The sequence below is a fragment of the Conger conger genome, chromosome 1, assembly GCF_963514075.1.
Source record: "Conger conger chromosome 1, fConCon1.1, whole genome shotgun sequence".
In the NCBI taxonomy this organism is placed as follows: Eukaryota; Metazoa; Chordata; class Actinopteri; order Anguilliformes; family Congridae; genus Conger; species Conger conger.
This window is the reverse complement of record NC_083760.1, coordinates 61511749-61527701: the sequence shown is the minus strand read 5'-3', so window position 1 is coordinate 61527701 and position 15953 is coordinate 61511749. Positions and strand designations below refer to the sequence as shown.

General features: G+C 45.2%; 1 protein-coding gene across 2 annotated transcripts in view; it reads right to left on the bottom strand.

Annotated features, from left to right (window-relative positions):
• The window catches only part of tsnare1 (T-SNARE Domain Containing 1), a 177636-nt gene that overhangs the window by 111044 nt on the left and 50639 nt on the right, over positions 1 to 15953 (bottom strand). For both annotated transcript variants that reach the window (XM_061262253.1, XM_061262263.1), the window contains exons 3-4: positions 13624 to 13701; positions 12692 to 12761 (exon numbers count right to left, since the gene is read on the bottom strand). In XM_061262253.1, coding sequence (XP_061118237.1) covers positions 12692 to 12761; positions 13624 to 13701 — 148 coding nt within the window. The remainder of the gene's footprint in view (positions 1 to 12691; positions 12762 to 13623; positions 13702 to 15953) is intronic.

Here is a 15953-nt window from a genome sequence, read left to right as displayed (position 1 = left end):
ATGTAAGTTGAATTAAAAAAAAAACATGCATTTTAAAATTTCAAATCCAATGTGCTGGAGTACAAAGCCAAAAGAAGAGAAATTGTACCATTGTCCAGATATTTATGGACGACAGTGTATACAATAAAACAGGTGGATCGAAATACTTACTATCACCATTCAAAAATATCAAAATACAGATTAACACCGGAATTAAATAATAAAATAAATCACTGTCGAATATGCTAGCCAATACAATTTGTTTAATGGTACATTTTAATGTTAATTTATGCTAATTGCTAGAGCCTTTACTTAAGTTTGCCATTAGTTTTAGTCAGTATTCTTTAGTCTCTTGATAAATTCCACATGAAAGAGAAATCTACATTTCATCATTTCAAGTAGACACAAAGTCTTTATGGAAATAAGGAGGGACCTCATGAGCATTGACCGAATCTGAAAAAAAGAAGAACAAAAACTTTTGTCTTCTCTGCCCTACCTTCCTTCTTAGGTTCTAATATCATTTCTAAAAGGCCAACTAGCAAATAGGAGTTTTGTGAACATTGGCAATGTCTACACATCACTGCACATAATGATGAAGTAAAGCAAATGTTTATCCATAATTACTACATTCTATTGATTACTGCATTCGTGAATAATATTAGGACTATTAAGAATAACTCGTATGTAACTCAATAGGAGAAATAAAATGGCATATGCATGTTCCTGTTTCCTTCTGCCACTCTTTCATACATTCCATCTTGTTTTTTAATCTTTTTCCATCCCACTGTCTGTCTCTGTCACTCTCCTTAAATCTCCCCCTATCTAATTCTATTCCACCTTTTTCAATTTATCTCACTCTCTCTGTATATACATTCTATATCTCTATCCCTCCCTATCTGTATGTTCCCACTCTCTTGCCCTCCTGTCCTCACTCCAGCAGGTGATTGGTACTGCGAGGTCCAGTTCTGTCTGCCGTATGGTTGCTCAGTGCTGGTTTGGCATGAACACGGTAATGAGGGGCAGATTTTTTCCTGTGACTGGATCTCACCCAAGAGAGTGCAGCACATTAGCCATAAACCATGGGGAGAGAATCACACCTCCTCACATCCTGAGATAAGAAAGAGCGAGTTCAGGATGAAATGCTGGGAAATGTATGGTGGGGGACTGTACTGTAGTCTTATCCTGAACCCACAAACAAACATTTCCCCACCCTTCTTCCCCATTGGTTCCGGGTGAAAATAAATCAAAACAACAATAAACCAAACAAAGTCGAAACAAAGCACAACTTTCTGTTTTTACTGTTCAGTTGGCCTGCTTTTCAGCTGACCGGCTCCTCAGCTTTTCAGCCTGGTAACATTTGCGAGTCTGTCTCACGGACAGATTCGCTGTCTCTCGGTGTGCCTGCTCCTGGTCCCAGCCCTGAGCCATGGAGAAAAGCACCTGACCCGCATCTGTAACAGCACGTAGGTCCGTGTGCTCACTCCACCAGTAGGTGTGGCAACTCCAACTACCTCATTGGTTTGGTTGAATTGGGTGTTTTAGTTCTGGGCCATTACAAAAGCCTGCGACAAGGTTGTCCTACCCACATAAAACTGGACTCCCCTGGCCAATACTGTTTGGCAGATGAAGCCCACATACTAATTATTTATTCAATTGAGAATTGAACACAGGGAAACAGAGGGCTGCTGGTCTTCGACTGACTTAAAATGATGGTGGAACTTTACGAGGGCTGCGCATAATACCAGTGGTCTCACTGGCTCACTGCCAACGTGACTACAAAGTACAACTGCTAACAGTCATTTTTATTAGATATCATTAGATATATTTCTTGCAAGCTAAATCACATACAGTAAATGCAGTTCATTGACCATTACCATGTTTATTAAAAAAAAAAACTTTAATTCCATCCCATTACTTTAATGTTAGCAAAATAAAAAATGTGACACAACAGTACTTTGATCACTTGAAGAAACTATGCTAGAATTCCCGAGAAGTAGATCATAATATTGTGATGAAGGAAGGTCCCAAATGAGCTTACAGTTATTCAGCCTCAATGAGTTACTTCCCACTTCATATGAAGATCCCACTGTAATATTTCCATGCAAGATATACCACAGGTGTCAGGGTTGGAGGTAGTACTGGTTGTGGCCATCAGGGGGCTTATTACTTTCACCTGATGGTCATTAGTGCTTACATGATGTCTACCTCCTGAAGGTACTTAAAGCCCGCATTTCCCCTCAGTCTTCGCTTCGGTGTCACTGTTCGCTCTGCCACCTAAAGCCGGTATTTGGCACATGGTAGACTCAAAGCTACGAGTCGGGTATTGTGCTGGTTCGCTCGTTTTCCAAAAAAAGAAGGGTAAGGAAGGGGTCTATGTGCGAAGTGTGTGTACACTGCGACCGCCTTCCGTTTGGTTCTTTTGGTTCTTTGTTTCTCTTTATTTTCGGCTCGTGTGAGTCCGTGGATGAGGGACGTTGTCCCCGGTATTTTGTATTTGATTTGTGTTCCTTCGGAGCTGCGTCTCCTGTATCTTTATTTTTGTTTCGCCCAGTCTTTTATACTGGGTTGTACTTTTACTTTGGGTTTTCCCCGGTCCGGGAGAGAAGTGCTAGCATTTACGCACTTATTTTTGGTTTGTGATTTTCGCCCTAGTTTTGGAGGGTAGTTTTATTTTCAGAGCCGTTATTCCTTTTATTTGTGCGGGGTTGTCTCCGTGTCTCAGAGCTGTCTCCCCTACCCCCCGGGGTCTTAGTGGCAGGCACGTTTGTGTGTCCGCTTAAAAGGGATTACCCCTTAGTCGCACCTGGCTCTTCGCACCTCCTCAACCTTACAGAACACCGAAGCCAGCATGGAGGCCAGCAACTAGTGTGGGAGGGGATTCTCCTCTGGAGGCGGTTGTATCCGCCCAGCAGGCTGCTCTAGTTAGGCAGGAGCAGGAGTTACTGGTGTTGCGTGCACAACAAACTGCCACTGCCGAGCAGCAAACCAGGGTATTTCAACGGCAGGAGGAGATATTAACTAGGTTAGACCAACAGCAGGAGGTATTGTTCGGACTCGCTGAGACGTTCCGGCAATTAGCCAGCGAGTTTTGGTCTTCTCCTACACCTGCACCCATCTCTGACACCTCCCAATCGTCCCTTTCCCCCCCTACTTATCAACCCATTACACCGGTGGTTAGGGAGCCCAAGCTCCAGCTCCCTTTGCAGTATGGTGGAGAGGCAGGGAAATGTAGGGGGTTCCTCTCCCAGTGCTTAATTTTTTTTAAATCTCGACCCTCACGTTTCACCACAGAGGATGCTCGGGTAGCGTTCATTCTATCTCTATTGACGGGGACGGCTCTGGCCTGGGCAGACCCGCTGATTCGTGGTCAGGCTCCCCTCATGAATGACTCCCAGCTCCTAATGCAGGAGATGACGCGTGTATTCGACCACGATGTCACGGGTAGAGAGGCGGCATCTCGGTTAACATGGATAAAGCAGGGTGCCCGGAGTGTTGCCGAGTTTTCTGTTGAGTTTCAGGCTCTGGCAGGTGAGACAGGGTGGGCGGACGACCCACTCATAACCTTGTTCACTAGCACATTATCAGACCCAGTCCGGGTTCCCTGGCTACCATGGAGCCACCGGGGAGTTTAGGTGCGCTAATATCCGCGGCTATCCGCAACGACAACCGGGTTCGTGAACGGGAGAGGGAGAGAGTGGGCAGGGGAGGTCGGTCCAACTGGCCTATTCCGCTTCCTCCAGGCAAGGCTGTCAGTACCGTGGGGGCACAAGACACACACACAGGGGAGGAACCTATGCAGGTGGACAGCGCTAATCTGGTGCGCCCTAAGAAACGTCCCTGGAAAGAGGGATTGTGTTTCTTTTGTAGGCGACCGGGGCATCTAATTAGAAACTGCCCCGACCTGAAGGGAAAAGCGCAGTCCCACTAGTGGAGCGAAAGTCACTAGTGGGACTGGTGAGAGGTATTAGCTTTCGCACGTTTCTCCCCGTCAACTTGACGTGGAGGGGGGGTGAGGCTCGGGCAAACGCCTTTATTGATTCCGGGGCAGTTGACAATTTTATCGACCGACAGTGGGCAAAACACCAGAGCCTGCCGGTTCGGTCTTCGGTTCGCTGGACGGTCGCCCATTGGGGTCTGGGGTTGTGCGTCAGATGACTGAGCGGGTGGTAATGCGGATTCCGTTTCTGGGGCACCGGGAGCGCATACATTTTTTTTTGGTGGAGTCTCCGGTGTACCCTATTGTACTAGGTCACTTGTGGCTAGTAAAACATCAACCCCGAATAAACTGGGGAGACCGGAGCATTCCGGTGTCCCGGTGGGGTCCGCAGTGCGCCAATCACTCTGAGCAGACGCACACTCCCGCAGCCCCACCCGTAGAGACTGATATAAACTCTGAGGGGGACGAGGAGGAGGCTAGGGGGTTCCCCAGCCCTTGGGCTAGTTCTCAGGTGTCAGATGCGCAGGCGGAGAGTCTGGAGTGGGACTCCGTCTGTGACTGGAGTCCCCCCGTGGACGAGGGGGAGGTCAGTGACGTCACTGACCGGGACTCTGAGGGATGCTTGCAGGACTCTGACAGTGGAGAGGAGGGGCGGATGATAGGGGCTGTTACGTTTCCTCTCCCGCAGAACGTTCCCAGGGAATATAGGGAGGTAGCGGAGGTGTTTAGCAAACAGCGAACCACTACGTTACCTCCGCACCGACCCTATGACTGTGCCATCGAGTTATTCCCTGGAACGTCTCCACCTAGGGGGTCGCTGTATTCGTTGTCAGCACCGGAAAGCAAGGCTATGAACGAATACATTTGCGATGCATTAGCTAATGGATTTATTAGACCATCTACATCACCAGCAGGGGCCGGGTTCTTTTTTGTGAGAAAAAAGGACGGGGGCCTGAGACCTTGCATAGATTATAGAGGGTTAAATACTATAACCATTAAAAATAGGTATCCCCTACCGCTAATGAACTCCGCGTTCGAGCGCCTGCAATCTGCATCTGTTTTTACCAAACTCGACCTCCGTAATGCGTACAATCTTGTACGCATACGCGAGGGCGATGAGTGGAAAACAGCGTTCAATACCCACACCGGGCATTACGAATATCTAGTTATGCCGTTCGGTCTTACTAACGCCCCTGCAGTATTTCAGGCACTGGTAAATTATGTGCTCAGGGAGACGTTGGAGAGATTTGTGTTCGTCTACCTGGACGATATTTTAATTTTCTCCAACAATCTCACCGAACACATTCAGCACGTGACCCAGGTCCTCACACGTCTTTTGGAGGCACGCCTATTTGTCAAGGCGGAGAAATGCATTTTTCATGCGAATACGGTATCTTTTCTTGGGTTCATTGTGTCTGAGGGGAGAATTGAGATGGACCCAACGAAAGTAGCGGCCGTTAAGAACTGGCCTACGCCCACGTCAATAAAGCAGGTTCAGAGGTTTTTAGGGTTCGCAAATTTTTATCGCCGTTTTATCAGAAGTTTTAGCACGGTGGTCGCGCCCATCACGGTGCTTACCAAGAAGACGGTTCCAGCGCGCTTTGTGTGGAACTCCTGTGCGGAAGCGGCGTTCGCGGAGCTAAAGGAGAGGTTTTGCACGGAACCTATTTTAATAACTTCAGATCCTTCGCGCCCATTTATTGTGGAGGTGGATGCCTCCGAGCTGGGGGTGGGCGCCGTTCTATCCCAACGGTCTCCTCTAGACCAAAAAGTGCACCCCTGTGCGTTTTTCTCTCGGTCCTTGTCCCAGACCGAGAGAAATTATGACGTGGGAGACAGGGAACTGCTGGCGGTCAAGTTAGCTCTGGAGGAGTGGCGTCACTGGCTGGAGGGGGCGGAGCACCCATTCACTGTATGGACTGACCACAAAAATCTAGAGTACATACAGACTGCCAAGACACGGAACTCGCGGAAGGCCCGCTGGGCCCTATTTTTTGCACGTTTTTCGTTTACACTGACCTACCGTCCCGGTTCCAAAAACACTAAACCCGACGCCCTCTCCAGGGTGTTTGATAACACAGACAGAGAGCACACTCCTCAACCTATCATCCCTGGGGAGCAAATAGCAGCGCCAGTGGTTTGGGAGGTGGAGGCGGCGGTGCGAGGAGCGTTGCGCCTCGAGCCGGATCCAGGAGGGGGTCCACCTCATTGCCTTTTCGTGCCTGCTGGGGTTCGGTCCCAGGTACTGCAGTGGGGACATGCCTCACGGCTGGCAGGGCATCCCGGGGTTCACCGCACTAAGGACTTCTTGTCTAGGCGGTTCTGGTGGCCCGGGATGGAAAAGGACGTTCGGGAGTTTGTGGCCGCGTGTCCGGTCTGTGGCCGTAGTAAGGGATCGCACCAACCCCCCTCAGGGCTATTACGACCCTTACCGGTCCCGAGATGCCCGTGGAGTCATGTGGCCCTCGACTTCATTCCGGGGTTGCCGTCATCTGAAGGCAATACGGTGATCTTGGTAGTGGTTGACCGGTTTTCTAAGGCGGCTCATTTTGTGGCGCTACCAAAATTACCGTCGGCAGCGGGGACCGCAAGGCTAGTAGTTGACCACGTCTTCAGACTACATGGTCTGCCCCAGGATGTGGTGTCTGACCGCGGACCCCAGTTCGCGTCTAGGTTTTGGCGTGTATGCTGCTCCTTGTTAGGGGCCTCAGTAAGTCTGTCCTCGGGCTTTCATCCTGAGACCAACGGGCAGACGGAGCGCACTAACCAGACGCTTGAGAACACACTGCGGTGCTTAGCCGCGGCCAACCCCACGTCCTGGAGTCGTCAGCTCGCGTGGGCCGAGTACGCACACAACACTCTGTGCAACGCCTCCACCGGGTTCTCACCCTTCGAGGCTCAATTTGGGTACGTGCCGCCATTGTTCCCGGAACTGGAGCAGGGGGCCGAGGTGCCCTCCGCTGAGGCTTTTGTTCGGCGGTGCCGTGGCACCTGGAGTAAAGTACGGGCGGCACTCCTACGGGCTACTGCTACCCAGAAGCGACTGGCCGACAGACATCGCCGTTCAGCTCCTTCCTACAGGGTAGGGCAGACAGTGTGGCTGTCCACTCGCGATCTGCCATTGCGAGTGGAGTCGCGGAAGCTCGCCCCCCGCTATGTGGGTCCTTTCCGCATTGTCAAGAAGATCAACCCAGTTACGGTGAGACTCCAACTGCCCCAGTCCATGAGGATCCATCCCACCTTCCACATCTCACGCCTTAAACCGGTGTTCACCAGCGTGCTGGTCCCGGCGGAGGTCCCTCCACCGCCTCATTACATTACATTACATTATTGGCATTTGGCAGACGCTCTTATCCAGAGCGACGTACAACAAAGTGCATACCCATAACCAGGGATAAGTTCGCTGAAAGACCCTAGAGGTAAGTACAATTTCAACTGCACGGGTAGTTGACGGGAGTACGGCCTATACTGTGCGCCGCATCCTGGCTGAGCGTCACGTGGGCAGGGGCAGACAGTACCTTGTGGACTGGGAGGGCTATGGTCCTGAGGAGCGCTGTTGGCTTCCCACTAGGAACATTCTGGACCCAGAGCTCATCCATGAGTTCCGCAGGCGGGGGGCTGAAGGAGCATCTGGGGCCGCTCCTTAGAAGGGGGGTCCTGTCAGGGTTGGAGGTAGTACTGGTTGTGGCCATCAGGGGGCTTATTACTTTCACCTGATGGTCATTGGTGCTTACATGATGTCTACCTCCTGAAGGTACTTAAAGCCCGCATTTCCCCTCAGTCTTCGCTTCGGTGTCACTGTTCGCTCTGCCACCTAAAGCCGGTATTTGGCACATGGTAGACTCAAAGCTACGAGTCGGGTATTGTGCTGGTTCGCTCGTTTTCCAAAAAAAGAAGGGTAAGGAAGGGGTCTGCGTGCGAAGTGTGTGTACACTGCGACCGCCTTCCGTTTGGTTCTTTTGGTTCTTTGTTTCTCTTTATTTTCGGCTCGTGTGAGTCCGTGGGTGAGGGACGTTGTCCCCGGTATTTTGTATTTTGATTTGTGTTCTTTCGGAGCTGCGTCTCCTGTATCTTTATTTTTGTTTCACCCAGTCTTTTATACTGGGTTGTACTTTTACTTTGGGTTTTCCCCGGTCCGGGAGAGAAGTGCTAGCATTTACGCACTTATTTTTGGTTTGTGATTTTCGCCCTAGTTTTGTAGGGTAGTTTTATTTTCAGAGCCGTTATTTGGGGCTCTTCCTTTTATTTGTGCGGAGTTGTCTCCGTGTCTCAGAGCTGTCTCCCCTACCACCCGGGGTCTTAGTGGCGGGCACGTTTGTGTGTCCGCTTAAAAGGGATTACCCCTTATTCGCACCTGGCTCTCTGCACTTCCTCAACCTTACAACAGGAAGTTGTCTATCACTGATTGTGGGCGTCAGGTACAATTCGAAAGGCATCAGTGAGTTTGGTTGATGAGTTTAATGACAATGGTTTGTATTTGAATTTACATCAAGAGCGTGCAAATATTTTCTCTGTATCCAATATCTTACACTGAAAGATGATGGAAATGCCTCCATATTTGCATTTTTACATTTATGTTCTATTTTTCAAGTGTATTTGTTTTCTGCCATTTGTATATTTACAAACTGGGCTAAAACATATAACATTATTTGTTTATGTCCTGATACATACAATATTTGTTAACTGGTTTTAAATTTTGCATTGTGAAAAACCCAACAGAATTAAAACAAGAAACAGTACAATCGTATGAATCATTCAAACCACACAATTCAAAGACATTAAAATATTAAAAAGCACTCCACAGCTATAAGCCCATCACCCTGAACCCCCCAACCATAAATCCACTAACTGCCCCCATTATCACTGGGACTCATGGATAAAAAAGCCAAAAAAGTGGACTGCCTTAATGGTAGATAATTTTTGCTCAGGGAACAGTGCTGAATTTCCATATTCAAAATGGCTGACCAGAGCCACTTCAGCTATTGCCATAGAGGAGAGAAACCAGTGCTCATTTGTCATGTTCTGAATGGAGACACTTTGTATGATAATGGGCAGTTTACAGTAATTTACATTGTGCACTTTTAGCTTTTTGCATAGGCTTATTTTTATGTCCAAAAAAACAATTGCACAACATGGAACACACCGACAATAACTGTTTTGCCAAACATATATAATTCAGTGTGATTCGATGTTTGCAAGCAGTGGTTGGCAGGCACAGAGAAAACAGCTGCTGAGGGAAAACAGAAATGCAAAAACATAATCAAGGGGTCTGCTTACATATCAAAGTACAAAGAGCTAAGTTGCTAAGTTGCAGGCAAACTCTTGTCTTTCAGTCCTCTCAAACCCTATCACAACCCCTGGCCAGTTGTGTGACATATGCCTTTTCTGGCTATCTTTGTATTGATTCAAAATATGACTTTATTCAACCATACGGAATCTATCGAAAGAACTGCCAAGAGTTCATACTAAGCAAATACAATATTTGAGGCAACCAAATCAGTATATTTAATTACTTTATTTGATTCACAATGCAGCCTATTAATATAAATAAACTATTAATTATATTGATTTAGCGAAGCAATTATCCAAGGTAACTAATAAGGGAAAACTATTTGAAAAGAAATATGTTTTTTCAACTTAATTTAGTTAATGGGTTTCAAGGTAAGTTTTTTTGCAGCAGGAAGTGTAAGCACATTTGGCATGTTCATTTTAGCAATACTATATTTCATGGTACATTAACTTTTGTGGATTTAATAGAGGTGAAATTAGCCACATTTACGTGCTCATTTCACTAATTCCAGCTTGTGGAATTGTTAAATTGTTCCCTGCATTGATACCACTTGCCATCCTTAGTCAAAAGGTCCTCACCCACCCACAAACAAACATGATTACATGCACATGATCTCACACACATTCACATATGCACAGGTGATTTTGGGTTTTGGTGTTTTCACCCTCAAAAGAGGCTGTGGCCTCAAGAGTCAGTCTTGACACAAAGACAATAGCATGGGGCATAATAGTACAGTTCATCAATTTGGGCACATTTGGACACCTATGGGTGCACTAATGTAATTAACCTATGTGATTGGAAAGGCAAGCAAAAATGAATTATTGTACTTTTGATATTAAAAAAGAAGATAGTCGAATACCTCAATTTTGTTAATGTAGTCATTAATTTCTTTCTATTTCCATAAGAGCAAAAGTTAATTTATTTATTTCACTGTAGTCCATACATCTACATTCCTTACACTCATAAGTAGCATTGAAGTCTCATTCCAGCTAAACGCATACACCCTTAAGGACATTACACTGTGATTGTGGTCATTATTGATGCAGTTCCTTTATTATCACAGAAGTATGGCAACGCTAGCTATGAGCTAGCAATGAACTCACCATTTGTCAGTTGTTTGTCAACCCCAGCTCGTATTGCTAACTTGTTCCATGTTTTTAAGTTCTGGTGATGGTCCAATATCATATTTACTAGTGCTGTCGTCTAACTGAATGTGTAATGATTCTACCTGTTTGTCTTGCTGCTTTATTATTATTATTATTATTATTAAGTAGTTGTAGTAGTAGTAGTAGTAGTAGTAGTAGTAGTATCCTATATACTTTACATTTACTTGTTTTTAAGAAATCACCACACATTTCCGGTCTTTTCCATCTACATCCACCTGTCTATCAAATCCGTCCCACCAAATCAGCAGCGAGCATTGGTAGAAGGGCGGTCATGAGGTGGTGGAGGTGGCGGAGTGCAGGGTTAAGGGAGGCACTCCACCATCTGGGCGCTCACAGGAGATGTCACCCCTGGCTCCGGTTCCCTTGGAAACGCTTGTGCTCGAGCGTCACACTCTCGGGGCGTGTGGAAATAAAGGTGAGCGCAGGGGAGCTGTAACTGCAAGGTCAGGCTGGGAATGATAATAATGAAATAAATACTGCAAATAAAGAAGAGGAGCTGGCACATCAGTGCTGCCTGGAGAATACTCATTGGAGAAAAACAAACTTGCGAACAGAGAGAGGACAGAGGAAGCGAAGTAAATTCTCGACTAATTCTGCACCCGTCATCTTATCGTGACGTTTACATTGTGATTGAAAGGGGCCCTGCCCGCCTCCCCACCTTTACATCATGTGTTCCCCGGCTCGGTCACTCTCAGTACCGCCACCCTGAGGCTGAGTGAGGGAACGGCAGCTGTGACTGAGGCCAAGCCGCACCCAGGTCACCTGAAGGAGACTGAGGCCTCAGACAGCTGCGGCTGGAACCGGATATGGTAGGTCAGTGGCTCTGCGTGGCATTAACAAAAAAATGCGCCGACATTTTGACTTGTGAAGGTTTGACTCAGCATACTCCAACACCTCTCTGTCAGTGTGAAAAGCAGAGGCAAACTGCAGTGCTCATCTCTCTTTGCCCCTCCTAATTCCCACATCAACATAAAGGGCGACACAGGCAAGTCTGTGATAAAATAAAAACCCAAACAGAGCACTCCATGTTCCAAACATTACTTGACTAACATTTTGAGGACCTTAATAATTTTTTTTTACAAGAGATGCACCCCTCCCCAACAACATCTATCTGAGTAGGAACAATTTGACGGATAACTTATTTTTAATATTCCAATTACTACACCTTCAGTAAACAAGTGGCTTTATGCACATATACAGCACGCGTCTGTGATTTGCTTAAAAAAATATAATATATGGTTATTTCTAAAAGACAATTCCTAAAAGTTCTAAAAATAGGATTAAAATACCTTTTCATAGACTCCAGTATTTGGAGCTCCATTTTAGGGGTTGGTTTTTGCTGGTGATCTGGGAGTACAATGGGCATTTAACATAACGCCAGCGTCTGTTGTTTTTCAATGGTAATGTGTTAAAAAAACAATAAATAAAGAAGCAAAGACCTGTGTAATTGCAGAGAGGCCAGCAGACATGGTGGGTGTGATTTATTTAAAATAGAAGCAATCATTCCAGGGCAGTGTGTTCCTCAACAGCTATGCATTTAGCAATAGTAATGGCTGGAGCCCAAAGGATATTTTAAAAAAAGAGAATAAAAGAATACAGAAATAACAGAATGTAATAACTTAAAAAGCAACTGTGAAGGAGTTCTGCTTTCATATTATGGTTGTGACTTGTCGTAAATTCTGAGGTCTGTTTAGCATTTTCAGTCCTGTATTTCGTATATTACAAGTTTGAGAAATAAAATCCCCAAAATGTCAACCGAATTAATGTAACAATATGGTAATTATGTTTTTTCCTCATTTCTTTAATGCCCCAACACCATAATGGATGTAGTAATCACTTCCAAAATTAAAAGTTAATTGATTGAACTAACTTTAATTGTGTTCGCATAGCTACTTAGCATATGTTGTCAGGTAATACATAATCCCCATAGAAGTATTATTGACAAAGAACCCAACATAATACTTGAATAGGCCAGGCTTAAAATGTATGCTGTGTAAATGGTCTGTGCAATGCTGTAGGCCAGTACAGTGAAATAAGTCTTTATACAGGTATGCAGTAGGTCCATGCAATAGAAGAGGGACTTGTACAATACATAAAGAATAAAACAAAACTTTCAACTTGTACATGATACCTAGTGTATAACATGTCTGTACTATACATTCTGCTTATGTTATAAATACTGTATAACACATATTAATTATTCTATTAGTGTGTAATAAACAGTCTATTACAGATTTACACTATAGTGTTGGATTGGAGGAAAAGCAGGGTACAACAGATCTGCCCTAAATGTGTGTAATGAAATGGTGTTAGACTCACAGGCTCTGCCGCAGTTCTGCAGTGTCTCTGGACGTTCCTAAGGACTGGAGACTCTTCTCCAGGGACACCACTGTGACAGGGAAGTATGAAACAAATGGGGGAACCTTTACTGATAGGAAAGAGAGTCTTTATGAAGTCCATAGTGGGTGGGTAGAGCTACCATGCCCCAAGCTACTTATTAAAATAAACTCTCCTCGGGGCACTGGAGTGGTTCAGTCGGGGGGAGACGCTCGCAAGCAGTGCAGGCTGAGGCCTTTAGCTGCAGTGCTAGGCCACGGCTGTGACATTAGCAGCACTATGGCAGCAAGCGCACAGACATGCTCATTCCACCACAGGAAGAGTGGCTTCAGTCAGTCAGGGTCCCTCAGGCTACTGCTATGTTAGCTTCGCCAGCTAATCCCAAATGCCAGCACCCACAGGCTACCAGTTTCCGCCTGTGAGAGGTGCGCCTATTTTTCTGGATTTGGTAGCATTGTGTGGCCAGTAGACAGTAAAACAGTCGAAGCGAGGTGAAGGTGTGTTCAGGGGCAGTGCTCCCTGTGTGCGGAAGCAGGTGGCACTCAAGAGACACAATTGCCAATTCCACGTCAGTGAGAAAAAGAACAATGGGGGGGAAAGTCCTTGAAAGTGCATGGTAGCTCCACCCATTTTGCGAAGGACAAACCGACATAGCTGGCACTGGTAATCACTGTGATCAGCGGGTAATGTACTTTTATAATTAGCTTTTATTAGTTTAATGGCAATAGAGGTGGGGAATTAAGGCAATAATAATGTCTCATTGGAGCTTTTTTATTAAGGTAATGACCTCAAAGTTTAATACCTGGGTTTGGGCAGCTACGCAAAACTGCTTCCAGGGAGAAATCTGCATATAAGGCAGAACCTATTGTAAAGCCGCCATCTTGCATGCATCGTCTATCTTCTGCTCTACTCACCATTAGCATTGATCTGAAAGATATTGGAGGAGGTCTCCTGAAAGACATCTTGGAGCTCCGATGGGCTCATCTGCGTTGCTGGCAGCCAAAACAAACAAGAAAGAAAGAATAATTATTTAAAAAGTAAGATTAAGATCTGCAAACTCAGACCACAAAGTTAAATCCACAGTTATATTATATGGAGTAATGTATGAAAGTATGGGCCGTAAATAGTGCATACAAATTAGATTTCCCCAACGATGTCTATTGTAACTATTCAATCCACTTTCCCTCTGCGGTAAAGACTGTATTCTGTACCCCTGCCAGTAGGTGGCAACAACACATTGAGCCGTTATTTACAGTCATTTATGTCATAGAGAGTTTATGGGAAGATAAGGTAGCAAATAAGTAAGCAAATGGGTTGCTAGGATACTCATTAATAAACAGCAGATGTTTCCCTCTGTGGTTGCATGACAGTTTTACAGGGGAAAGGGACAGAACGCTAAAATGTTAATTACTTCTTTAGAAGTCCTTGCCAAGCAGAATTGTTGCAAACAAAGGCAGGTCTAAGATCTGTTCTTCTACCCACACATTAAAAGTGAACTTTTCCTCCTATGACTTTTCTTCCTTTCTATCTAATGTCCCCACCAGAATTATCCCTGAAATTGCACAATATATTTCATTAGAAAGGGTGGCGAGAGAGAGAGAGAAAAGGCGAGAGAGAGAGAGAAAGAAAGAGAGAGAGAAAGGGAGACACATATATGTTAGACTTAAAGCCTCATTTGGATGAAGACATCTATCCTCTCTGCTTGATGTGATCAGGCCACTGAAAATTGTTCTGTTTATAGGCTGCCTCAAGTGGGTAATTCGGCAAGAAAAGCTGCACCAAACTGAGGCTTTCTCTAAAAAGAGAGATTTCAGTGTTTGCAATGATAATAAAAAAGTATATGGCGCGGCGAGATAAAGCACAATTTACTTCAGTGGGTTCAATTGCGTTAATAGCACCACCGCCAATAAAACAGGTCATTTATTGAGAAAGGCTTGAACGCTCTGCACAACCTGAAGCATGAGCACGGAGCTGCACAGCCACTTCTGAGGCAGTGAAGAGTTCCTTTTATTACACTTTCCCACCAGTGTTACAACTTTATTCCACAGCGCACACAATTATAACACGGATTCATCTGACTGAATGCATAGTTTGCTACATTTTTGTTCTTAAGGGTCACAAATGACCCGCCACTATGTTTAACAGCAGAGAGAACCCCCAAAATGATCGTTTTTCAACTTGAAATTTGATGACAAAGTTTGTGAGGAGTGACAGGTTGTTTCGTCTTACAAAATAGATCTGGGGATTCAATTAAGCTGCTTTATTTTAAGGGTTTATTGAAAGGCGGGTCATTTTTTACCCTTAGGACAGGGGGAGTATACAGAATGTTAAGACTACACAAGGGTTAATATTCAATGTTCTGTTTGTCTTTGAAGAGGAAATGTCCAGTATTGATATTGGATAATCATGCAGGATAATAGTGGACAATACCGATGGAAATGGATGTCCAGCACCAGGAAAGAAATGAATATTTACAAGCAGCAATATAGCCCAGGAAACTCCTGTAACCAATCGAATCACCCTGGAGTAAGCAAGCAGAGGCTGGAAGGAACAAATCTGAGACCCAATATCTGGTTACTGTAGAGAATCTGTGATTAAGACCACTGGTATTTATGCTTCCAAAGCCAGGGTCGGAGAACATGGGGGCTGTTTCTTTGAGGCCTTTTTAACAGTACATTACATTTTATTTAGCATACACTTTTATCCGAAGCGACGCAGAAAAAAGTGCATATCACAGTCATACAACAAACAACCTAACATGTCCGATAAGGTAAAATGCATATATGATTGGTTGCAAACATATGTCCAGTACACAAGGTAGGCCAAGTCTGTAACTGCCATACCAAGACAACTACAACTTCAGGAAGTACAGTACCGAAACAAATAAAAATTCAAAAGTCCTAGATTAAGGTATGAAATACAAGGTATAAAATACGAGGGGCTAAAGATGAAAAAACAATGGGTCTTTTGCAGAAAATACTGTTTTAGACTGTTGTTATTATTTGAGGCCTGTTGGGCTTCCAGTGAATTTCATATCTATGTTCTCTGATACTCCATCCAGGCTAAGTGGCACTGAAGGCAATGCCGGTTACAACCCAGGCCAAAGACAGTAAGATTGCAAATATATGAAAGCAGGCAACCAACACACAAACACTGCAGCCAACCCATCTCTCACATAATCTTTCACACAAAAGTCCAACATCTGTCACAGCAAAGCCTCTTCAAATGATTCAAAGCTCTGTAT